A 27,107-nucleotide genomic window follows, 5' to 3' on the forward strand; every position below is an offset into this window, starting at 1 on the left:
TCTTTTCATTTTGCTGATTATGACCCACAGGTAATGAAAACTCAAAATTCAGTATCTCAGAAAATTAAAATATTACATAAGACCAATAAAAAAAAAGATTTTTAATACAGAAATATTGGCCTACTGAAAAGTATGTCCATGTATGCACTCAGTACTTGGTCGGAGCTCCTTTTACATGAATTACTCCTTCAGTGTGGCATGGCATGGAGCCAATCAGCCTGTGGCACTGCTGAAGTGTTATGGAAGCCCAGAATGCTTTGATCGCGGCATTCAGCTCATCTACATTGTTGGGTCTGGTGTCTCTCACCTTTCTCTTGATAGATTCTCTATGGGGTTTAGGTCATGTGAGTTTGCTGACCAATCAAGCGCAGTGATACCATGGTCATTAAACCAGGTATTGATACTTTTGGCAGTGGACAGGCGCCAAGTGGTGCCAAATGAAATTAGCATCTCCATAAAGCTTGTCAGCAGAGGGAAACATGAAGTGCTCTAAAATTTCCTGGTAGATGGCTGTGCTGACTTTGGACTTGATAAAACACAGTGGACCAACACCAGCAGATGGCATGGCTCCCCAAATCATCACTGACTGTGGAAACTTCACATTGAGCCTCAAGCAACTTGAATTCTGTTCCTCTCCACTCTTCCTCCAGACTCTGGGACCTTGATTTCCAAATGAAATGCAAAATTGACTTTCATCTGAAAAGAGGACTTTGGACCACTGAGCAATAGTCCAGTCTGTTTTCACCTTAGCCCAGGTAAGATGCTTCTGATGTTGTCTCTGGTTCAGGAGTGGCTTGACACAAGGAATGCTGTGATAGTTGTAGCCCACATCCTGGATACATCTGTATGTGGTGGCTTTTGAAGCACCGACTCCAGCCGCAGTACACTCCTTGGGAATCTCCCCCAAATTCTTGAATGGGCTGTGCTTCACAGTCTTCTCAAGGCTGTGCACCTTTTTCCTTCCACTCAACTTTCCGTTAATATGCTTGGATACAGAACTCTGTGACAGCCAGCTTCTTTAGCAATGACCTTTTGTGGCTTCCCCTCCTTGTGGAGGGTCTCAATGACTGTCTTCTGGACAACTGTCAAGTCAGCAGTCTTCCCCATGATTGTGTGGCCTACTGAACCAGACTGAGAGACCATTTAAAGGCCCAGGTCACCTTTGCAGTTGTTTTGGGTTAATTAGCCGAGTGGAGTGGGACACCAGGGGCCTCATGTATAAACGGTGCATATACACAGAAATGTTGCGTAAGAACATTTCACGTTCAAATTGTGATGTATAAAACCTAAACTTGGCGTAAAGCCACACACATTTCCACGGTACCTCATACCCTGTCGTACGCAAGTTAAGGACACGGTGTTGCAGTGCTAGCAAGGATCTGGCTCTCCGCTCATGGATTTTTCCTGCCGCTCGCTGTATGCTTCACTGGGACTGGCGTGAAGGATAGAATAATTAAACAGTTAATGGCTGCACATGCTTTGCTTACTCATTCCCAGTCACACATGTACTGCCACCATCCTGTTAAATTCATTTTGAACCCAAACTACAAGCATGAAGAGCACTTGCACTTGTGGGGACATCAGGTGACCAGTGGAGGGTAATGGTCAGAATTCACATGCAATCAGAGGGCAGATTGTTACACTGGAGTCACAACCAAGCCAAAACCCCAGATAGAGCGGCTCAGTGAAGGAGGTGTTGAACCTTTGCAAGAGGGTCATTGTGTGTGAGATGCTATAAAATTCCAGACAGCCAGCAGGCCAGTCCAGATACACACCTATTCTGGGGCTGTAGGGGGCGCTGATTACAGTCTCTTTGTTATTGTGGTACACAGAGTACTGGGAATTCACCCAGGATAAACACCAGGACTTGTCATTGTTCCCAAGGCCACACTCATTCCCTACTCCTTTCCTGCTCAGTCCTTGATATGAGACCCCGACTGACACATAATCTCCAGTGCACTCCACCTCCCAGTAGCAGCGATTCCCAGTCAGAGCCTCTCTGCACAGAACTTGGCTGAGGTAGTCAAATCTGTCAGGGTGATCAGGATATTCAGTTTCTGTCGTCTCCCATGTCACCTTCTTGTTCTTTTCACATAGGCGCAGGTAACAATTGACTGTGTTGGGGTCCATTGTGAGGGGAATGAAGTCTGAAAGGCAACAAAAGAAAACAAGTGAGGAAATCTGTGAATGTGGAATCTGTGGGCATTGAAACTGTAGCTGTATCTAATGAAGATTCAAACAAGTTCCTGGTTGCAGCATTCATTTAACTTTACCATTAACATCACCCTGCGTCCTGGGAGGAGTTATACATGTATGGCTGCTGATAACATGGCACTCATCATGTCACGCATTACAATGGCATCATTATAAAACCGGGCAGGGTGTGAACATCAGCATCCAAGCTTTTAGAAAATACAAAAATCTTTAGTAAGAATCGCATTTAGTTAGGGAAAGGACATATGCTTATATTAGGACCTCCGCTCTATTTAGACATCTGACTCACAGCTTTGGTTTTGCTTTAATGCTGTGGTGTTACTGGCTCCCTGAATATGACAGGTCAACTCTCAGAGTGATTTTCATTGTGTTCCACCTCTAAACGACTGTTTATTTCCCAGTCCTTGCTATTCAAAAGTCTTCAAACCTGCCATTTCCACTGGCACAAATACACAACAGTTCTAAGAGCACAGCCAACAAGCCAGAATTGTCAGATCTTAATAAACCCCTGGTGGTACATTATAGGAAATGTCTTCACCAGTCAAAGGTTGGGTTCTCTTCCATTTCATGCAGGATAGAGAGACAGAGGTGCTGGCTGACATTCATATAATGGTCTTTAATCAGCCACATCTATGTTTTCTTTACCTCTGGTTCAGTGGAGCCTCCTGCTGGCCTTGGCATTAAACTTAGCCACTGGGGTCCTGCAAGATAAAATATCCAAGGCCTTCAGCACTCATCAGATGAAGACCAGAGGCTTCTAGCTTGATTTTTTTTTCTTTTTTGTCACAAGTTGTATATCTACAGTTTTTTTGAGATTCAATTACTGCTGGTTTTTCATTGTTATTGTTATCTCTTGATCTCTATAGTGTGGATTCAAAAACAAAAACAGGAAAAAGTAAAAGAAAAAACAAGGAAAGTGAGAACTGGTAGGATTCTTTTGACTTTTTGTGTTTGTCCTCTTAGTGATGTTTGTTCACTTGATACTTGTGACCCACTTGTGACTCCCCTGGGGGTATCCCTGTCCTGATCTCTCTCTCCCAGGAAGCACCAGCATCGCAATCAGTTCACACAACACAGTCAGTAACACAACACTCACATGGCACTTTCTGCTAGTTTTACTTTCAGCATAGTTTGCACCTTAAAAACTGGATAGGTTTGTGTTCTGAGGACACATTCAGCCAAAGCACAAACTCACATTGTAAAAATGCGGCTCTGCTCTGAGGTTCGGGAGGCTGTAGTGGGAAAACTGGAGCTCCATGATCTGAAAATTAGAAGAAAAGAGAAGAATGGAAACTGTGAAGATGGCATTGTGTAATGTTAAATTCTTAAACATGTATTACAAATATTGTATAATTACACTAAAATAACACACATATAAAGCACAAAACATGATGTTGTAACGCAATACCAACAGAAAACTCCATGGCATATTCTTTTTTTTTCTTTTTAACCCTAAATTCCAATGGCCCTGTCTGCCTCATTCTGAAATGGATCACAACACTGGAAAACGAATGAAGGTCCAACATCATTGGCGAGAACTCATCCACTCAAAGTTATACAAAGTGCCAATAACAATGAGAGGAAAAGGAAAGTGGGCAGGACTTAAAAAGTGAATAACATCTACAATGACCTCAAAAACCAAATAAAAGAACACACCATCAAGATGATCATTTAGGAGGTTGAGTGTCCCAAAGGCTCAGTCTCCCACACTCAGTTACTTTAACATAGACCTTCAAGGATGTCTGAAGATCACACTGTCCACTCTAGACCAGTGGACGGCACTAACAAAATCTTGTGAGTTAAGGGGGGCTACACCAGCTACTACTTTAGATGTGATGAGGAGGATTTTAAGAGCAGCTCTAAACTTTACTGGAAACCAGTGAAGTGATTCATCAACTGCAGTTACACTCCCTTATTGATTTTATCCATCCATCCATCCATTTTCCAACCCGCTGAATCCGAACACAGGGTCACGGTGGTCTGCTGGAGCCAATCCCAGCCAACACAGGGCTCAAGGCAGGAACCAATCCCGGGCAGGGCACCAACCCACTGCAGTTATTGATTTTACATATGATATAAAATGTTACAAAGAGATGCTTATTATATAAAATGTTGCACAGAGATTTTTATTAAATAAAATGTACATTTCTATACTGACTATATGTCTTAATTTTCGTTCTGGTCCTTTCTGCCATATCTTGCATTAGCCAGTCCATAAAGCTTTGTTAAAGTGAATTCTGTTTAAAATATGGCAGCTTTTTGAGATCCACCAAACTGAGACACTATCTTCATTTTGCAGAATTTCTAAGGAAGAGAATAAACATCTTAGAAAATAGAAAGACAACTGTGTGTCAAAGACATACCTGAGTTCCCAGTAAATTCAGCCAAATTAAATTTCAAGCCTGCTAATTTAAGAGGATTCAGCTTTGGTTTACTGGGTTACCACCAAATAACAGAGCTTTGTCTTCTTCTTTTTGTAATTTAGAAGCATATTTTGCGTTAACTCATTGTTTTATCTCAATAAAGCAATGCACATAACTGAAGAAGACTTTTTTTTTGCAAAGAAGCATGTAAATACAGGTGGGTGCCATCAATCTACAAACAGAAGCTGATGTTTTATTTCAAAATCACATCTCTAATGGTAAGACATAAAGAGAAAAAAGAACTGATGAGTGCAACACACTCTGAGGGACACCACTTCAAACTGAGGACAGGATAAGCAAGTGCAGCCTTCAGACGCTGACCGATCATTAAAACAATAGGATAAATAAGAAGTCAATCACACAAGGACAGCATCTGACAAGCCAAGCGTTGCATATACGACTAAAACCTTAATAAGGGTGCCATTGGAGGAAATCAGAACATTATTCGTTAAGTGACCTGAAGCCACCTCAGTTCTGTCACCGAGTAGAAAGCCTGAGTGACGTGTTTGGTAAACATTTTGTTTTCTCTAAAAACTTTATACATAAATAGTAAATCTGAACTTGTTCAATATTCCAAAGTACATTTTAATCTTAATCTGAATTCTTTTAAAAAGGTCCAACAATGGCTAGTTAGTAGGAATCAGGGACAATGAAATTAATAAAAATGTATTATTTCCAATATTGGCTGTGCAAAAACTGCAAGTGACTTTTTCAACAAACTACTTAAAATTGTGCCTGAATTTAATATAGTAGTCTTAGAATCTTAGAAATTAAATATAAAATCTCCTGTTTTAATTTATTTAGCTGACAAATGCAAGAGGTTAGCTAATTTGATGCAATGCAGTTAAAGCTCGAGGCTGACTGCTTTTGTTATCAAAATTATCATTATCTGTCATTGATGGTATTCCTTTACTAATTCTACGTAGAGTTATGCTGGTTATAATGTTTGTATTTTTAGGTTAGCTGTTGTTCTACGTAAAGCTCAGGGGTTTTCATATTCTCATCTATAGTAGTAATCAGACTCCTTCTTATCCAGAGCTTTCTTTTGCCGGTCGATACTTTCAGTCCATGCAATCCAGTGAACTTGCAACTTTATTAAAATTTATCTAATTTGCATCATTTCAATTAAGACAGCTTTTTCAATTTTTTTTATTTAAGAGAAAAATATCCCATACAATATCGAACAGTTCAACATAAATACACTAAGAGTAACCTATACAACCATACAGTGATTGTGTTCAAGAAGAAAAAAAATCCATTAAGATTAAAAAAAAAGTCAAGCAAACACATACATGGCCCCCTTACTTTACTCACTTTGGATAATTAAAATGTAAACTTTATTTTTTTCTTTTTTAACCTAGTCTGCAAGAGCTATGACAAACAGCACCCACTATTTTAAAAGGCCTGGGAAACAGGATTTATGGATTCAGGTATCCTGAGTTTATTTATTTTCTTTCATACCTAAGTAGTATTTACTTATAAAACTGTTCTGAACGAATGAATTGGTGTTCATTCTATTACAAATGTCCTAAACCTAAAAGGTTAATAAAGACCCCCATTGGTTAATTAACATCGTGGCTCACGTCTTCTTCCATTTTCAGATTGATGTTAATGACATTGATTCCTTTGTGATTAGTAAACTTGTGAAATGCGCAGATGACACTAAACTTGGAGGAATGAATGACAGACACTATGTAGGAGGTGAAAACAATTCAGACAAACCTAGAAAAACTTCAGAACTGGATGAACACTTGGAAAATAGAGTTTAATGTAGAAATGTGAATAATGCTCACGTGAACAAAAGGAATGTGAATTATAAATACACGATGGAAGACATTGAGCTACAGGAAGAGACCTCTGGAAAGAATTCAAAGGTTTATGCTGGCAGAATATTTTCATCATCTGAGACATGTGTAGAAGCAATTAAAAAGGCAAATAAAAGATGTCACACATGTGCAATTGGGAAACACTTTACGAGCCCAAATAATTGTGTGTTCCTGCCAGACCAGGGGTTGACGCTGCACTCTAACTCTTTTTCCTCTATTACCTGCAGAACAACTGAAAACCAGTCCAATAATCACTTCCGGCTAAAGAATACCCCATGATGTCACTTCCGGTTTCACCCCTCAAGGTCCCACCTCCCGATGATGTCACTCCGATCCCGGAAGGCCACTTTCTTGTTACATCACTTCCTGTTGTTTCATTATATACAGTATATGCCAGCCATTTCTGTAATAGTCATTTTTATTCTGGACTCAGGTCTGTAAAGACCTATTCAGTATGTCAGTCTACACAACTGAACGGGGACAGTCCCAAACCTTTGACTTTGTTTTTGTGTGTTTTGTTACAAAGGTTATGTTCTATCATAAAAACTGTTGAATATAAATCAAGGGATGTTATACTCAGACTATGTAATGCACTAGTGAGATCAACCAAGTGCATCCCAGGACTTGAGGGTGTGTCATAGAGTGACAGAATCTGAGAACTGAATCTGTTTGGTCTTGAGCAGAGGAGACTGTGTGGGGACCTAATCCAGGTCTTCAAAATTCCCAAAGGTAAAAAGGCAGATCCAGCAGAATTCTTTCAACCTAAGGGTGAATCTTGTACTTGAGGACATCAGTGGAAATTAAGGGTAAGTGCATTTAGAACTGAAGTCAGGATGCACAACTTTACGTAAAGAGTTGTGGTAATCTGGAAAAAAATACTACCGAGCTATGTAATTGGAAAAGAAACCCTGAGAACCTTTACAAAGGATTTGGATAAGATATTGGGACAACTTTGCTATTAGATACACAAACAAGCAACAAATGGATTGGATGGTCTCCTATTATTTGTCATCTCTCTTATGTTCCTATTAACCAGAACTGTGGTTCCTCACATATATTAAAACAATTGAAAATGTCAGTGAGAGTCCTGGCCAGCTCTTTTGCGATATCATTAATAAATCCATTTCAAATTATAAAACATTCTCAAAAAATTCTGCAGTAGGACATAATATCAATTCCTGTTATGGATGAATTTGAATTACTCCAAACAAGCAAGAGGAGTCTTTACACAAACAGTGTAGTATAGAATACCACCAATGACTTTTCCTCACATAACATCATCCCAAATACTGCTATCAAATTGTCGGGAGTGATTTTAGATTTAAAATGTAAATGTAAAATATATGCAGAAATTCCAAGCTAAAATAATCCAGCTTTCCCAGTAAATGTGACCTAATGAGGTAGATCCCTGTTGAGGACACACATCAGATACATTCTAGATTGACATGTGTATGTGTGCCCAATATACATTTTCTTACAATGTTTAACTAAATGATAACATCCCTGCACACATTCAAAACTTCACATACCCTTTGTGAAGTTTTCAACAAAAGATCCTTTTCTTTTCTTACCCCCTGACATCACAAAATTGTAAATTCCTTGAATTTTGTTAATAAAATCTAGAAATCCTATTTGAATATTAGCCTGCATCTCTTCAGTAACAGAAATTGATAGAAGATGAGGAAAATGTTTTCAAACTTATATATAGAAAGCATAAAATGGGACATTGTATGTATTAGAGAAGATCTATATTGAAGTTTCTGAAGGACTAATGGTCACCGTAAGCTGAATACTGAGCAGGTTACAGAAAGTTGGACTGGTTATTATATACAGCTGGAGCTGGTAAGACCATCCAAGTGAATTACTTTTCATTTTATTTGCCCTTGTTTTCAGAGATGGACCTAGCCTGCTTTGACTTGTGCTATGAAGCACAGTTGTGTTACTCTTAGACCACATTCTCTAAGATATGTTGTGATGGTGTTGTCTTTTTAGTGCTTTGTGTGTATGGGAGATACTTTAACCTTTAAACCAGACAGTCACAGAAGAGGACCTGGCATCCGACATCCAAGTGGATTTTCAGGCGATCACAAGAAGTGCAGGGTTACGTTACACCAATGCATGCTGAACTTGAGAGAAAGCACTGAATGTAGTTATTGTCATGGCTCTGGTTACATGGCTACATCTTGCCCTAAAGTGCCATCAAACTAAAAAGCCCACCCTATGTTAGGATTGGTGGGGTAGGCAATTGTGGTTAGACCCCTTGAGGAGATTGCTTAGTGACGTCTGTGAAGACTGTAAATTCATTAATTCTGTCTGCAGTGATTTTGTTATTTGTTGCTTTTTTGTTATAATATAGAACACCTTCTCTACATTTACAAATAGGGCATTTTAAAGAGTTCATCTTTTTTTTTATTTAGTGTTTTACTCCATTTGTAATTATTGGATTTTTCTGGGTTCAAAAAAACTAAACCACAGACTAATTGGTTTACTAAAGCAAGAGAATGAGGGGAAATGTTTACTTTAAGGACTATTTACGGCAGGTCAAAGTGCCTCACATTCAGCATTTGACTGTTGAGACATTGCCTCCTCCATATGAAGATTTTAGTGATGTGTTTAACAAGAAATGGTCTTTACATCTCCTACATCACAGGACTATGATTGTGCAGTTGACCTTCTTAATTGTTGCCCCTTTATCTAAAGGAAACATTTACACTTTACCAAGGCCAGAATCTCAAGCAATGGAAAATAGTATTGTAGAAAATCTTTAAAATTTGAGACATTCTGCCAATTGGTGTTAAAGAAAGATGGCTGTCTCTGCCCTTTTATGGTTTACTAGGAACTCAGTGAGATTACAATAAAGAATAATCTGTCCTCACACACACGCATGGGAGGCAGTTTTAGGGCTTAACTTAGGGTAAGATACAGAGTCAGAGCTTGCTGAAATGCACTAATGCCTTTTCTCCCTCTTCCATAGAGTCCCAGAAGGAAAGAACAACTAAAGCCCCACCTACTTTCAACATCAGACCACACCCTTCTGCCAACCTCACTTCCGCCCATGTCCCACCTCTTTTTGTTGAACTGCTATTAAGCTCAAGAACTCCACTCACCCAGGCACATTTGGGCTCAGTCTTGAATGGTTACTGTTTTTCAGTTATTTATGTTGCTGACAATATGCAGGGGGATTCCTCAAAACTTTATAATTATTTTTGGTCTCTTCACACTGTCCAAATAATTTCTTCTCTACTTAACTAAATAGCAGTTTCAGTTCTTTTTACAAAACTTGATTTAAGGAGTTCATATAATTTAATGTGCATTAGAAAGAGCAGCGAGTAAAAAAGTCCACCAAGGCACATTATGAGTTCTGAGGAATGCTTTTTAGGTTAATAGATGCCCCTTGTGTTGTTCTGTCATTCATTAACTTGTTAGTGCTGCTATAATATTTGTGGGTGATTTTGAATTAGAAATCTGCTTTACCATTGACTGTGTTCTCTTTTTTAAATTATGCAATTAAATTGTCACCTTTTAAGCCACCACTTGTTGAATTAGCAACTCTTCCAGTTCTAGTTCATTGAAATGTTTAACTAGGCTGTGGGATACCTGAAGACTAATTTGGGAGAACCTTTTGATGATGGGAACCTTTGCTAAATGGTTTGCTGATTATAACATCGTAAATGAGCTGTGCAATTGTAGGCCTGCTAGAAGGTGTGACTCTCCGCACCAGACATGAGGCTAAGACCTGCATCCCATTAAATGACTTTAAAATACATTAAATAGCTCATTGCATTATTTTCAAATGCATCCTGTTATTTACAAGATAACTCTCTCTTCTCATTTCAAGATTTTTCTACATTTAAACCAGTAGACGACAGTCCCTATATGAAGAGCTCCCCACCTCAACCAGCTTCATTAATGGTTTTGTGTCAAAGTTTTGGTAACTGTATGGCTTTGGTTATTAACTTCTGCCAATTATCATTTTGATGTCATTTAAAGTTTGGTGCTTTGGATTTAACCACAGAGTCTCTGGCTTTTAATATCAAACATTGTTTTACTTTCCTGATTAAATGTGCATTTAATCTAGTCTAGTTACTCTTGTAGTGTGACACATTTGACGCCCTGCAGATGATTATGGATGTAAGTTGCAGCAAAACTAAGTCTGGGACAATAAACAGTTTGAAAATTTTAGACTGAAGAGCTAGCGCCTAAACATTAGTCTAAATATTTGACTAGCCAGTTTGGATGACATGTTTTGGTGTAAAATAAAAGATCCTTTTGTTTAGATTGGAAACCATCTTAAATAAAATGAACCCTGGCTCCTCCAAGTAAATGTGCCAATGTACTCATGTGATTAGTGGGATGGGAGGGGACACTGAGGCCAAACCAAAAAGAGTCAAATGACATAAACAAGTGGAGTCAGACCAATATTTAGTGTGTCCTGAAGTTGTCAGAGTTCTAACATGAACCTCATATTTGTAAATCAATAATAACATGTTTTAGCATGGAAAACTCTTTGTAGCATATGAGGGGGGACCCAAAAATAACAAGAATTTTTTTCTGGAGTTGTGACGTTTGCCTTCCAGGTGCGTATATTGACTGCCCTGTGCATCATTTGGCCAAGCAGCATCCTTGGGGAAAGGTCTGTAAGGTAGGTGAAATTTCTTTTCTTGAGCCACTGTTGATGTCTACATCGATTTTGTGATGGCAGACTTGAAAAAAATAATGTGTTTGCATCAAGTTTTGTTTCCTTTTGGGGAAAACAGTAGCAGAAGCTGTCAGAATGCTTCAAGAGGCCTTCAAAGAAGAAGCTTTGAGCCAGGCAAGGGTTTTTACCTTAAAGTGCTCAAACGATGGTGTGATGCAGTGCGGAGAAAATGACCTGAATTGCTGTGATCAGGCGAGTGGCTTCTGTATCACAACAACAGCATTTTTCTGTTGGCAGCAGTTTCTCACGAAAAATGGGATTGCAACGGTTTCCATGCTAACCCAAAAAAATGGACCTTTACACCCTGTGATTTTTCTCTTATTTCCAAGAATGAAGAGGGACCTTAAAGGAAAGCGTTTTCAGGATGTAGAGGAGGAAAAGAAGCAAACAATGGAGGCACTGAAGGCTATCACTTTGCAGGAGTTTCAGAAATATTTTGAACAATGGAAAAAGCGGTGGGACAAGTGTATTGTGTCTCAGGGAGAGAATTTAGAGGGTGGTTACATTTTGGAAATGTGCAATCCATCCTAAACAATTTGATAGATACATGTAACAGACCGTGTCCATAGTAAAAGTCTTTGAGACAAATAAGCCTTGAAGGACACCATTCCTGTCGGAAATGCTAACATGCCACACAATGAGCTCAATCGAGCTGAGGTGTTGACCTTTCAACACTTAAACCTTATATTCAATGATTTTCCTGCTGGTTCAATCTGAAATGCCACCTACCAGCTAGTAACAGAGGCAGTAAAGACAGTTTATTCTGCAGGAACCAAATGAGATTTCAGCATCCCATAAAGAACTGGTTGGTTTCATGTACTTCTTCACTGGATTTAATCATGTTTTTATTGATCCTCATTCAAAGTAAATTAAATAAATAACAATTTTAAATGATAAAATAGTTTTTTATAAAATTATATAGAAATTCTATCAGAAGTATAACACTTTTGTTAAACTTTCAAAAGCACTGATTTACACTGCAAGTGAGGCTTTATTAGTCCCAGTGAAACACTCCACATACAGGAGAATACAGAAAAACTGACAAATAAATGTGAAAGAGCAGGCCATCTTCATGTGTATGTCCTCTTAATGCCCTCTTACTGTCCCTCTGGTCCCTCTAAAGGACTTTACCAATGAACACAACGTGAGCAGATGCCATACCTGTTGGAACTGATGTCATGATGTTGTGCTGGCTGATCTTCTCCACACTCTTTTGCAGAGATGACAGCTCCTTCCTTAGGTCCTCACAATAGAAATCGGCAGTGACAATGAAGCTGGGTGAGTCTCCATCATCAGGAAGGACACAAAGAGACATGAAATTCTGCATCAGGAGGGAAGAGGGGATGAGATTTCAAAGAGGAAAATTTAAAAAAAATACATTTGTTACAAAAAGAAATGTCTTTTTTATTTATGGGATCTGTGTTGTCCATGTTGAACAGGGTTTAGTTGGGAAGACCCCTCTTCTGAAAAGGTGTTTTTATATATATTAGAATGCATGATATTATCAATCACAGCTTTTTTTTTGACACAGATCTCTATGAGTGATGGGTTATAAGACTATAAACTACAAATAAAGAGAATGAGGGCTCAGTGTGCAGGTGGATGCAGAACTGAAATAAGAACAAAACACAAGTCACTGTGGTCAAAATTTGAGATTCTAGCAGGAAAAGCTGCTATTTTTTCATATTTCTTATGTTAATTTAATTAACAATGACGAACACAAAGGAAGAAAAACATTTAATTTAATTAAGCAATGGATGGTCTATAAAGTATATATATATACATATATATACACATATATATATATATATATATATATATATATATATATATATATATATATATATATATATATATAAAGTATATGAAGCTATAAAGTATAACTGAGGAGAAAGACTTGCTAGTTCTCGTGGACTCATCATCATTCTCAACCAGACAGACTTGGCTACTGGAAAGGTGAGCTATATAGGATGTAGGGTGTGTGGTCAGAATTGAAGAAATTATGTGATTATACATTAGGGATATTTTAGAGGTTTGATAGTATAAAAATGACAAAACAGCAGAGTTGATAAAAGAGACACTAATGTGGGCTTTGAGGTTTGAGTTGTGAGGAAATACTGAAGGCATCGAATGTTTTACTTTAAGCCAACAGAGATTAAGAGATGACAAAGAAGATGGGCTTGAAAGATAAGAAGGGAGTTACAAAGGCATGTGTCACCTTCTAAACTGAAGAGAGAACTGTAGATGTATGAGAAAAGTCACCTGTAGTGCAGGTGAAAGTGGCACTTTGTATTGGGTGAATACAGGAAGATGCTCTCTGTTGGGCTGAATGGCCTATTCCTGTAAGGTTGTAAAAACTTCTCATATTATTTGGATTTCCCTCTAAATGTTCTCACGTCCCATACACCCCAGTCTGATCAGACACCCTGTGAAGTGTCGCTGTCACCTGCAGGAGGTGGACATGGTTCTTGGTCTCTGAAATCTCCTTCAACTCAGTGTCTCTCCTCTTCAGCTCTTTGATCTCCTTCTCCAGCTGTTCCATGACTCCTTTGACCTTCTCCACTTCTCTCTTCTCTTGTTCTCTCATCCTTTCTGTCAATTTCCTGCGAGTTTCCTTAATACAGCGAATCAGGTCAGTGAAGCTCTTCTCATTTTCCTGTACTTCCTTTTTGACAGAGATCTGATCAGATGGAGAAAGACACTGAATTGAGGTGTTTAGTAAGAATTAACAGTCAGTTATTGGTATTTACTGTAGGGGCCAAAACCTGAAAGATAGAGATACTAAACACATATTTCTAGTGTTTGCTCTCCCGATTTTGATTTGAATTAATTTCATTGACTTCTTGTTTGTTTCACTTCTGCTCACCCAAATTTCTGTCCCTGCATTTTTAATCTCAGTATTACAAATCTTTATTTCTCTTATTTGTTTGTTAATATTATATCATAATATAATTTAGGGGCGGAGTGGTTGCTCTGAGGCTAAGGATCTGTGCTGGTATCCAGAAGGTTGCGGGTTCGAATCCCCAAGGGGTATGCAAAAACTAACAAATTCCTAATACAAAAAATTGTATAAGGCAAAATAAAGAACAAAAAAAATAAATAAATAACTAATACCTTTTCCATTTAAAGTGTCAAAGATATGAGGTTGGCAAGGTGAAAGTCCATTTTTGGTTCATAGTACTCATGTCTGGGTAACTACGAAGTCCACAGTGGACTTAAATGAAAAACAGGCTCTCAGAGTAAAGGGTGCGTGGCATTGACAGTCAGAGGGAATGTCACAATGGGCCTTACACAACCTGCAACAGAGCCCATGAACAAAGAGGCAGGACAGGGAATTCCCATCAGATATTGAACCATCTATCCATCTTCTAAACCCACTTATCCAGAGAAGAGTAATGGAGAAGCTGGAGCAAATATTAGCAAGCATTGAGTGCAAGGCAGGAACAACCCCTAAAATTAATCATCACCTAAATTTCTTTTGTAGTTTAACCCCTTGTTGCCTACATTTGTTTACAATTACATAAAAAAAGAAATTATTTGTGTTTTTGCTGTCTTTCAGATGCTAAATTAAGTGGAGATTTTTAATTTGAATATAGCACACAATTAAACAATAATCTGGTACGTATTTTTATCTTAGCACAACTTTCCTCAAATTTGGACAATTTCCTGAAACTAGCAGCCAAAATCCACATGCACGGCCACGCCAACACTTCGCTTCCATTAGGCGGATGTAGTTTCCATTATAACTGCTAGATGGAGTGACCAGTGCTTCCAATACAATCCTTGGTACGTATCGAATACGCATCGATCGGCATTGGCGGGATACATACACCACTTTGGCTGCATTCAGGCCAGAAGCGGTTTGAAGCGATTTTGCGACAGTCATCTACAAGGGGTTAAATTGATGTGGCTGTTCACAAAATCCTGAACTGGGACAGAAAAGCAAAATTGTTGATATCCATCCATCCATTTTCCAACCCGCTGAATCCGAACACAGGGTCACGGGGGTCTGCTGGAGCCAATCCCAGCCAACACAGGGCACAAGGCAGGAAACAATCCTGGGCAGGGTGCCAACCCACCGCAGGACACATACAAACACACCCACACACCAAGCACACACTAGGGCCAATTTAGAATTGCCAATCCACCTAACCTGCATGTCTTTGGACTGTGGGAGGAAACCGGAGCGCCCGGAGGAAACCCACGCAGACACGGGGAGAACATGCAAACTCCACGCAGGGAGGACCCGGGAATCGAACCCAGGTCCCCAGGTCACCCAACTGCGAGGCAGCAGCGCTACCCACTGCGCCACCGTGCCGCCCACTTGTTGATATCTCTGTATTATAATAAAAAAAACCCTGGGATGAGACCTGACTTTTTCAGAGAGATACTTTCATGTCCTGCGAGATGAGACTTTGTGCCAAGAGATTTAACCACACCCGGGGCCGGAAATAAAAAATAAAGAGTAGATGACAAAGCAGAATGTCATAAAGAATTCAAAAATGGTGTGATACACATGCAGAGCAGGTTAGAGATAATGAAAGTACTAAAATTCGAAAATTTCAAAAAATGATAGTAAAGATTGCATTAGCGCAAACAATGAAGAGGCGTAAGAATTAAAAGATTTGTTGTTTTGTAAAAGTGAAATCCACATACGTGAGCGGTACAGACTTGAAGTGGCTGGCATGTAGTGGTTCATCGATGGTGCTGCTCTGAAGAACCGCTTTGGCCCCTTAACTTTTAAGAGTGTACAGGAGCTATGCCGCTCATTGTTATTCTGTTAGCATGGTCACCCAAGATTGAAATTGTTCACAGTAAACGGCATTCTGGACATTTGTAGGACATCAATTTCTACTGATGACATCAAGTTAACTCTGGCACTTTCAGTACTCGACAATGAAACTCTGTTATCTTTTATAGAATATCGTAATTTTACAAATTTCCTAAATCTATTTTAGAGTCACAGAGGCTATAAGGGAAATGTGTCAGGAGCGAGGAAGGGACATTGCTGGGCCAACACACACACAAATAATCATAAAAGTGTACTGCTGCTACATAAATGTGTTTTTCTGCTCTGATTCATATCTGTACATTTGTAGAGATGTGCTTTAATACACTTACACTTTATAGGTGTCTTTTAATGTGTTGATGTGCAGTTTGAACATGTTTTGCACTAATTCTTCAGGCATCTGACTGTCATTTTGTGTTCTCCAGTGGAAAAAAATCATTGGTGTTGTTTGTTGTTATGAGAGAACATTTTGTTGTGTCGTGTGACATGTGTTATGTCTTGCCAGTTATAATTGCAATTCTAAACAGTCTGTGTCTGAGCGGACATTGTGTACATTTCTCCATGGCACTTGGAGCTTCCATGTGTTGAGCCTCCTCTGAAGAAAATCAAAAAGAGGGCTTGCTAGGACCCAGCAACTGACAGGCATTCTGTGTAGTATTTATTTCCTTGATGTACACAGTGGTGTATTTTTGTATAGAAAATATGCAACATGTCACATTTTTTTAACAAAGCACTGCATTAGTAATGTCAAACTGAGCCATTCAAGAGACGTGATCTTACTGGAGAGCTGTGAATTACCTGCATTATGAGCTTGATTCTGTTTCTATGCAATATGATAAACTGCAGAACTTATAGTGCTGAATATTTAACAGGCTTAAGCATCCTTACCCTATCTCAAGCTCCTCAAGGTACCTTGCTAACTCATTATATATGAGGACTTTTCTTTGTGTTAATAATGTAAGCATGGTAGTTTTAGTGGACTGGGCCAGTGAGGGGCTTTGTTTAGGATTTATTTACAGTTTAGGGCTGTAGGTCATTCATTAACATTGGGGAAAAGGCTCCTATGTTGGGCCCAAGTCCCTACTTTCATTTGTATTTTTTATAGGTGTTGATTTAGGGGCCTGCCTTCTTTTACTTATTTGTGATACATCTGTGACTTTTTTTTACCAAATTGTAACTTTTTCTTGCATTTACCAGTTTATTATGTCAGGTCAAGGTAGCAGCTAAAGGCTACTGTCAATTCTTTATCAAGTGTACTGCATTGTGGAGGGCCTCTCCCACCCTCTCACGGTCCCTTTGTTCCTCTTCCCTCTGGCAGAAGATACTGTAGAGTCTGAACCAGTTCTGGAAGGTTCTGCAACAGCTTCTACCCCTTGGTGGTCCAGACTCAGAACTCTGTTCTGCCCCCTTGCACTCAGATCTTCCCCTAGTTGTTTTATCTATATATGGTACAATCCATTTTAATGTATTACTATTTGTTTACCTATTATTTTTTATTTTATAGTTTAGTAGGGTATAGTTCTTTACTTGACTTATTCTTGTCCTGTGTTTATGCTGTACTGCGGTCCTGCAGATCATTATTTTGTGTCACTGTATGCTGCAATACGCTATATGGATAAAGCGACTTGACTCGACTGGACTTGAATTACTGTCATTGAATTCGAATGTCACTTCCTCTTTGCTACTAACTAGATGTTTATATATAGTGGGACAACTTTAGAGTCACAGCATATTAACCAAATCTATTTGTTCCTGTCTTGCGCCCCTGTGCTGGCTGGGATTGGCTCCAGCAGACCCCCGTGACCCTGTGTTAGGATATAGCGGGTTGGGTAATGGCTGACTGACTGAATAAATGTGGAATTGTGAGTACCTGAGGAGAACGGGTCCAGGGCCCCACTCAGTAAACCAGTGTAACAAATAACTTAAAGATGAACAAAATAAAACCATTAAGGAATGGTGTGCCAACCAAGGCAAGGCACAACATCAGTGCTGCCTTACAGTGGGATGGAAAGTCCAAAAGGACATTAGGCTTCTGCTGCCTCAAAGTCTAATGAATAAAACATGAAACAGTTCAGACAGTGAAATGCCTTAACAGACACTTGAAAGTACCTTTTCTCCATTCCTTTTCTCATGTCCCTACAAGTCATTGCCAGTGAAGCTCTGCTGGCTCTTCTACCTTAATTTTCTTTCTCTTTTTTTTTTAAATGAAGTGCTGTCTTAGGTCAACTCACCTTCATCTGCTCTACCACTCGCCTCAGCTCCTCCAACTCCTTCACTTTCTTCTCAAGTCTCTTGTAGATGTCACTCACTATTGTTCCTAGCTGTTTCTGTTTGGAAACACAAGAGGACACACATGGCATTATAAGAATTAATTTCTGTCTTTCTGATTTCTTGTTTTCTTTCTGAATGTCCTGATTGGGTGTACAATTTCTACAATGCATGTAAGTTTGGGTATGCAAAAAATGACAAATTCCTAATGAAAAAAATTGTATATGGCAAATAAAGTGAATTATCATCTATATATATAATTCACTAAGCCGACAGAACAAGCAAGACAACCATGGGATACGCACGGCATAGCCACGCCCACCAACTCACAGAGACCCGCAGACCAACTTTAATGAGACAGAAAAGCCGACAGAAAAAGGAAGACAACCATGGGATACACACGGCATAGCCACGCCCGCCAACTCACAGAGACCCGCCCACCAACTCTAATGAGACGAGATCGCCTGCACGCCCGCCCACCTGACTGTTACCAGCATTCACCGCAATGCATTCACAGGAATGTACTGGAGTGTAAAACCATTGCAGCTTTTAACTCACAAACTGCAACAACTTGCCAAACACCACCACCCTGTCTCTCTAGGCATTCACACTGCCGGAAGACAACCATGGGATACGCAAGAAATAGCCATGTCCGCCAACTCGCAAAGCCCCGTCCACCAACTCTAACACCATAGGATATGACGACAACTCACAGAGACACACGAACCAACTCTAAGAGCATGGGACGAGAATGCCTGCCCGCCTGACTGTTACCAGCGTTCACTGCAATGTACTGGAGTGTTAAACCATCAAACTGCTAACTCACAAACTGCAACAATTCACCAAACACCACACCACCTCAGTCGCTTTCTATATCTAAGAAGATATATAGATACTCATTATTCCCCGGCACGCGTCCACCCACTCTCTCAAGGCATTCACAGTGCCTGTTCATGTGCCCGGACGCAACAACTCACCAACTCGCTTTCATCTCTGCTACAGTACACATGCACCACTGAGCCACGTTGACTTTTCATTATTCTTTTTGGTTTCGGCTGCATTTCTATATATAATCCACCAAGTCGTCCAACCATGGGATACGAATGACAGAACCGATACAGAGACACGGCCACCAACTCTAAGAGCATGGGATGAGAACGCCTGCCTGCCTGACTGTTACCAGCGTTCACCGCAATGTACTGGAGTGTAAAACCATCACAACTGCTAACTCACAAACTGAAACAATTCACCAAACACCGCATCAGACGCTTTCTATATCTAAGAAGATATATAGATACTCATTATTCTTTGGCACGTGTCCACCCACGCTCTCAAGGCATTCACAATGCCTGCTCATGTGCCCGGACGCAACAACTCACCACACACAAATTTTGTTTAATTTGACTCAACACGGGAAACCTCACCCGGCCCGGACATGGAGAGGATTGACAGATTGATAGCTCTTTCTCGATTCTGTGGGTGGTGGTGCATGGCCGTTCTTAGTTGGTGGAGCAATTTGTCTGGTTAATTCCGAAAACGAATGAGAATCCCTACTGCTAAATAGTTACGCGACCCCCCGAGCGGTCGGCGTCCAACTTCTTAGAGGGACAAGTGGCTTTCAGCCACGTGAGATTGAGCATTAACAGGTCTGTGATGCCCTTGGATTTCCGGTACTGCACGCGCGCTACACTGAATGGATCAACGTGTGTCTACCCGGCGCCGACAGGCTTGGGTAAGCCATTGAACCCCATTCGTGATGGAGACCGGGGCTTGAAATTGTACCCCACGAACGAGGAATTCCCAGTAAGTGTGGGTCATACGCTCGCACTGATTATGTCCCTGCCCTTTGTACACACCCCCCATCGCTACTACCGTGGTCGGGTGACTTGGTGAATTATATATAGAAAAGCAGCTGGAACCGCAAAGAACAATGAATGGCGGGGGGGCCGGGACAGAGGGGGTGGAATGGGCGTCTTTCCCCTCTCCCACCGTTCCGCCCTCCGCGCCCAAGCGCCGTCCAACCCCGTCCCTCGCTCTGGGAGGTGGAGGCGCGACGGCGGTCCTCCATTTTTCAGTCACGGACAATTGTATGTTGGTTCGTAGCGTGCATTGTTGCAATGTTACTTTTCTTGGTGGTTTATTAAATTATGGATTTTTCAAAAGTTCATTTTTTTCCCTGTGCTTAAAAGTCATTAAAAGAGCGGCGTGATTATGCGGCGTATGCTACACCGCGGGTTGGCTAGTTATCACTATTACTATTATCCATGACCAAGTGGTATAAGTTATGATGGGAGATTGAAGAAGTTGAGCCTTTTCAGTTTAAGCAAAAGAAGATTAAGAGGAGATACAATTGAAGTGTTTAAAATTATGAAGGGAATTTGTCCAGTGAATTGAGACTGTTATTTCAAAATGAGTTCATCATGAACACGGGGAGACAGTTGGAAACTTGTGAAGGGGAAATTTCACACAAACATCAGGACATTTTTCTTTACACCGAGATCCATAGATATGTGGAATAGGCTACCAAGTAATGTGGTAGACAGTAGGACTTTAGGGACATTCAAACCTCAACTTGATGTTATTTTGGAGGAATTAAGTGAATAGTATTGGTGAACATGTTCAGTTAAATGGCTTGCTCTTGTCAAATATTATTCTAACATTTTCATTAAACATCCTCAACGTCTGCTTTCTTTTGAAATTTCTTGAAACTTTTAAGCACTGACTTCATATAATAACTTCTTATCTGTCATGGGTCAGAAATAACATGTTGGATTTCAATTGACAAAGATGTTGCATTGTATTCTAGGTCTACAAAGTTGAAAGCCATTCATTGTAAAGCAATTTATAAAACCTTTAGAAAAGGACAGGCCAAGAAGCTTAACGTGCATCATAGATAACTGAACAGAAGAGATTATTAAAGAGATCATGTACACATATTAGGTACAGGTGAATGAGTGATAAATCAACCTGAGGAAGGGATTTCCAGACGTTCTAGAGCAGGATAGCCTCCTGATGCAGCAAGCGGCCAATAGCAAGTGTTTAGTCAACAGCAGGAGCGGAAAATGTAGCCAATCTGAGTGAGCAGCCTGTGGAAACAAAAGCCAAGTTAAGCCAACCATTGTAATACAGCGACAAGAAATGTTTAGCTTTCAGTTTGGTTTCCCTGCAAACAACATGGAAAGTCTGACATGTGAAAAATGCGCAAATTATCTAGAGGAGCATTAAAGGACTGCATGAGGAACCTCACAGGCAAACCAAAAATCGGATGAACTCAATTTATGTAGCTAATTTAGATATTTCTACTTTAGCTCCAGTCACAGTGCATGACCAAAATCAGCAACACCAATCTGCCCAAAGGGTAGTTGGATTAAAGTGGGACAGGGCACTAAGCAGTCACAGTTTAGGCCCCTTATCGGTGTTGATTCCATAGAAGGTTACAATCCCAAACTACTTTATGTTTACCCAGGGTTGGGAGTTAATGTGGTATAACATATCATAGTTATCTATTCACATTTCTCAATAATGAAGTAGTGGAATGCGTCACTGTTTACATTCGTATAATCAGACTACGATTACCAACTTAACTAGAATTCCATTAATTGTTTGCCGCATGTTTCTAAACAGATACCACCAGTCACAAATGAAACATTATCATCATCTGAATAAGCAGAGCGCCAGTAAAAATCTTGGACGCCATTGCATTTCACACCAGGGTTGAGGATGCATGTCTACATAACCAATCATTTCTGGTGGCACCATATCCCGACACGCATTTTGATTTTTTTATCACATTCCTTTGTTGTTCCTGTGACAATGAAAATGCTTGTGTACATGTATGTTAACTCAAACTTAACCTTAATTGATACTGAAGGTAAGAGAGTAAATGACAAAATGTAATTGCTTTATTAGATCACCATTTATCTTTTTGATAACAAGAATTAATAATTTACTGACTCCATTTGTGAAAGTGTTTGAGTGGTTAAGTCTGTTTTGTTTTTAATTGCTATGATTTCTTTTATCTCTCTATTATAAAAAGAAATCCTGTCCCCTGTCCTGATAGTCTACAATACGTGATCTTCTCGAAAGATAATTTAAAGACCCGTGAGACGAAAGACACCTGCCACGGTGCGTCTCACGGGAACATAGAACGAGAGTCTTGCAAGACACACCCTACTTACAAGCAATATCAAAAAAAACAAATCAGTAGTGTAAAGGCAGTCATGCAGCACACACAGCTCCAGGGCTCTCAGTGCATATAAAGTGTATAAGGTCAATACGGTAGAAATGAAAAGGGTAGAAATGAAATGAATAGGGTAGAAATGAAATGTCGACGATTAAACGAAGAAAAAAGAAAAGTGCGGAGAAAAGAGACCCAAAAGCGATGGAGAGAAAAAATAGGGTGCACTAAACGTACCTCTGTTATATCTGCAGGCCATGAAAATATGCCTGATTTAACATCACTTCCTGTTCCAGTGCCAAGACTGATGTCACTTATGGTTCTGGCGCCCAGACTGATGTCACTTCTGGTTCATGGCTTATAAAACCACCATCTTTTCAAACCTCATCAGTTCAGTTCAGGACTCAAAACCGTGCACATGACTGCTCCTAAAAAACCCTTTTGCAGCCAGGAACAATATATGGGTGGCTGTCCCAAACCTTTTTATGAGCGTCAAGGCTGTTCATTTTACGTTGGCATAGTCATGCTCGGATTGGTGATGCGCCTGTTCTGTGTTATTGTATTAAACACTAAAGACAAGTGACTGAGGGCTGAAACCTGCACATCCTACGTGGTGTGTGTGTCTGGGTGCTCATTACAGTAAGTGTTACAAACAATACAAATGTATAAAGCTAAACAAAGCTCGCTCTTTTTAACTAAAAATGTGTGCTGCAAACATAAGAGGCAATTAACAGACATTGCACAAGTGATTGACACCTTAATGACATTCCAGAAATGAACACAATTCTAGGAAACAACATCATCAATATAAGCAGAATTCGATATGTGAAGATCTACAAAGTGAATGACAATGTCAATTACAGCCCCAAAGTGCACACTCGATTTGATTATTGTAAGTCTGCGGTGAGGTGAAAGCTGTGTGTAAATGAGTAAAGTAATCCTATTGCAGACTGAAAGAATTAATAAGCTTATTGCAGTGGAGTACTACCTTTGAGTAGCTACCCCAAGTAAAAAGGCTCCTGGGTGTCAATATCATTCTGCACTTCCTGCCGCTGACTTACTGCTGAATGTCAGTTTGCAGTGAGCTCAAATTCATTGTCATACCTACATAGTACATTGAAATGTTTAAATATGAGTTATGAAAGAGAAACTTGTGATCCACCTAAATGAAAGCTGATAGAAAATGTCACGACTTGCTATGTCTGACCCCTTACCAAATGACATTAAAGGGCTAATGTCAGTAGTGGGTTGTGCTCTCTTTAGTTTAATGAGAGCTTCCACATTCTTAAATTAGAAAGCAAAAAATTGGAGTGGAAAAGAAAGCAACTAGATCACAGGTCTTCAAAAACAGATGGACTGACCGCGTGGCGAGGCTCACACTGAAGACTCTTGCACAGTAGAAGCTAATCCATAACTGAGCCCTAGTCCATCACCAGGCCTTCTTATGCACACACATATGTACATGGCCAGTTTAGAATCACCAAATTCACTTAACATGCAAATCTTTGTGATGTAATGGGAAAGCCAGAGCTCCCAAACTAGGACTGTATCAGTGAGACAGCAATCATATAATCTGCTGATTATATTCTAAGTTTACTACACTAAATAGGACAACAAGAATAAGACACATGAAATAGAATGATCACCGTGCAATCAAATAACATGTGGGAGGCTGGCTGGCGAGACAAAGATGCAGAGCATCCCAAACTAATGTGTGTAGTTCCGTAGTTTTTAGTGAACTGTAACTTTTTACAAAATTGAACTTATTAAAATAAATGTTATGTGAGTGTACAATGCATCCAGAAAGTATTCAAAGCGCATCACTTTTTCCACATTTTGTTATGTTACAGCCTTATTCCAAAATGGATTAAATTCATTTTTTTCCTCAGAATTCTACACACAACACCCCATAATGACAATGTGAAAAAAGTTTACTTGAGGTTTTTGCAAATTTATTAAAAATAAAAAAACTGAGAAATCACATGTACATAAGTATTCACAGCCTTTGCTCAATACTTTGTTGATGCACCTTTGGCAGCAATTACAGCCTCAAGTCTTTTTGAATATGATGGCACAAGCTTGGCACACCTATCCTTGGCCACTTTCGCCCATTCCTCTTTACAGCACCTTTCAAGCTCCATCAGGTTGGATGGGAAGCGTCGGTGCACAGCCATTTTAAGATCTCTCCAGAGATGTTCAATCGGATTCAAGTCTGGGCTCTGGCTGGGCCACTCAAGGACATTCACAGAGTTGTCCTGAAGCCACTCCTTTGATATCTTGGCTGTGTGCTTAGAGTCATTGTCCTGCTGAAAGATGAACCATCGCCCCAGTCTGAGGTCAAGAGCTCTCTGGAGCAGATTTTCATCCAGGATGTCTCTGTACATTGCTGTAGTCATCTTTCCCTTTATCCTGATTAGTCTCCCAGTCCCTGCCGCTGAAAAACATCCCCACAGCATGATGCTGCCACCACCATGCTTCACTGTAGGGATGGTATTGGCTTGGTGATGAACGGTGCCTGGTTTCATTCAAACATGATGCCTGGCATTCACACCAAAGAGTTCAATCTTTGTCTCATCAGACCAGAGAATTTTCTTTCTCATGGTCTGAGAGTCCTTCAGGTGCCTTTTGGCAAACTCCAGGTGGGCTGCCATGTGCCTTTTACTAAGTAGAGGCTTTGGTCTGGCCACTCTACCATATAGGCCTGATTGGTGGATTGTTGCAAAGATGGTTGTCCTTCTGGAAGGTTCTCCTCTCTCCACAGAGGACCTCTGGAGCTCTGACAGAGTGACCATCGGGTTCTTGGTCACCTCCCTGACTAAGGCCCTTCTCCCCCGATCGCTCAGTTTAGATGGCCGGCCAGCTCTAGGAAGAGTCCTGGTGGTTTCGAACTTCTTCCACTTATGGATGATGGAGGCCACTGTGCTCATTGGAACCTTCAAAGCAGCAGAAATTTTTTTGTAACCTTCCCCAGATTTGTGCTTCGAGACCATCCTGTCTCGGAGGTCTACAGACAATTCCTTTGACTTCATGCTTGGTTTGTGCTCTGACATGAACTGTTAACTGTGGGAACTTATATAAGGTGTGTGCCTTTCCAAATCATGTCCAATCAACTGAATTTACCACAGGTGGACTCCAATTAAGCTGCAGAAACATCTGAAGGATGATCAAGGGAAACAGGATGCACCTGAGCTCAAGTTTGAGCTTCATGGCAAAGGCTGTGAATACTTATGTGCTTTCTCAAGTTTTTTTATTTTTAATAAATTTGCAAAAATCTCAAGTAAACTTTTTTCACGTTGTCATTATGGGTTGTTGTGTGTAGAATTCTGAGGAAAACAATGAATTTTAATCCATTTTGGAATAAGGCTGTAACATAACAAAATGTGGAAAAAGTGATGCGCTGTGAATACCTTCCGGATGCACTGTATATATGATAGTAAGCAATAAACATGTTTAGGTTTCTTTACATTTTCTAGCCTACGCAGTTTTGCAGATTTCACAAAATAATTTCCGTTTCGATAACAAACCTGCAAATAGGTGGATCCACAAATCATAAATCGTGAATTGACAGGGACAACTATAATTGTTAATTTTGAACATTAAGAAATACATACTGTATACACACAGTTCTTTTTTTATGCACTACCTTTGAAAACAGAAATGTTTTCATTTTAAAAGTTTAAAAATGCGCATATTGCAGATGGACTCAAATCCCTTAACTCTTCTCCATTGTTCTGCTCCCATTAAACGGTACATCCCACTCACCTGTTTTTCCTCCCTCTCTGTCTCCAGTTCAACTATTTTATGACCATTATGTTCAGTCACCACACACTTTGCACAGATGCACATGTCATCTGTTCTGCAATATATTTCCAGACTTTTCTGATGTTGTGCACAGAGTTTCTCCTTTATATTCCTATCTGGATCAGTCAGCCGGTGGTCCTTCCAGGCAGCTCCTTCACAGTGAGGCTGCAGATGAGTCTGACAGAAGGAGGCCATGCAGGTCAAACAAGACTTCACTGCTCTGAACTTCTTCCCAGTACAGACGTCACACTCAACGTCTTCGGGACCGGCATAATTCTGAGACAGAGGATCACTGTATCCACTCTTCTTCAATTTCTCGATAACTTCATAGAGCATAGTGTTTCTGCGCAGCTCAGGCCTTGTGGTGAAGTTCTCTCTGCACTGAGGACAGCTGCACAATTGGCTCTGATCCCAGTAGTTGGTTAAGCACTTTAGACAGAAACTGTGACCACAGGGGATCGAGACGGGGTCACTCAGGGTGTCCATACACACCGAGCAGGTAAACTCATCCTGTAATCCAAGCAGTTGGGCTTTTTCCATCATCCGTTTGAGGAGAGGCAGGCAGAGAGAATCAGTCTGACAAACAAGAAGGTGACTTGGGCAGAAATGAAAGTGAAACTTTGTGCTCAGTGAGAAGGAGGAGGAGATTTAAAGAGAAACCTCACGGCAAACAGAGATGATATCTGAGGAGACACTCCAGTTAATAGATAGATAGATAAGATAGATAAAAACTTTATTTATCCCGAGGGAAATTCTTTTGTCATATACATGCTCGGTGCAACAAGAGGAATAAAGATAATGTAGTAAAGAGTTAAAAAGATCAGTAGTAATAGTGCAAACTGAATAACAAAATAACTCTAAACAAAGTAACAAATAACTATAACTATAACTAATAGTTTGTATTATAACT

At 40.0% G+C, this 27,107-nt stretch overlaps 1 protein-coding gene across 2 annotated transcripts; it reads right to left on the minus strand.

Moving 5' to 3' along the window:
- Window positions 1–26,799, minus strand: LOC114667137 (tripartite motif-containing protein 16-like). Of its 2 annotated transcripts, XM_028822294.2 has the most exons (6): window positions 26,159–26,799; window positions 18,183–18,278; window positions 13,609–13,842; window positions 12,324–12,483; window positions 3,410–3,475; window positions 6–2,147 (listed from the first exon to the last, which is right to left on the minus strand). In XM_028822294.2, exons 1-6 carry the CDS (start codon window positions 26,738–26,740, stop codon window positions 1,606–1,608), a joined length of 1,680 nt encoding a protein of 559 aa, XP_028678127.1. In that variant the 5' UTR covers window positions 26,741–26,799; the 3' UTR covers window positions 6–1,605. The 2 variants fall into 2 exon arrangements, with proteins under 2 accessions (XP_051776034.1, XP_028678127.1); XM_051920074.1 differs by lacking the exon at window positions 13,609–13,842 and having other exon boundaries at window positions 1–2,147.
- Between the last annotated feature and the right edge of the window lie 308 nt (window positions 26,800–27,107).

This window comes from Erpetoichthys calabaricus, chromosome 16, assembly GCF_900747795.2.
Source record: "Erpetoichthys calabaricus chromosome 16, fErpCal1.3, whole genome shotgun sequence".
Taxonomy (NCBI): Eukaryota; Metazoa; Chordata; class Cladistia; order Polypteriformes; family Polypteridae; genus Erpetoichthys; species Erpetoichthys calabaricus.

Coding starts and splice junctions, on each gene's coding strand:
- LOC114667137 (XM_028822294.2), bottom strand. CDS start 26,740: ATGATGGAAAAAGCCCAACTGCTTGGATTACAGGATGAGTTTACCTGC. Junction 18,279..26,158: donor CAGAGAGGGAGGAAAAACAG/GTGAGTGGGATG, acceptor GTTTCCAAACAG/AAACAGCTAGGAACAATAGT. Junction 12,484..13,608: donor ACCATGTCCACCTCCTGCAG/GTGACAGCGACA, acceptor CTCCTGATGCAG/AATTTCATGTCTCTTTGTGT.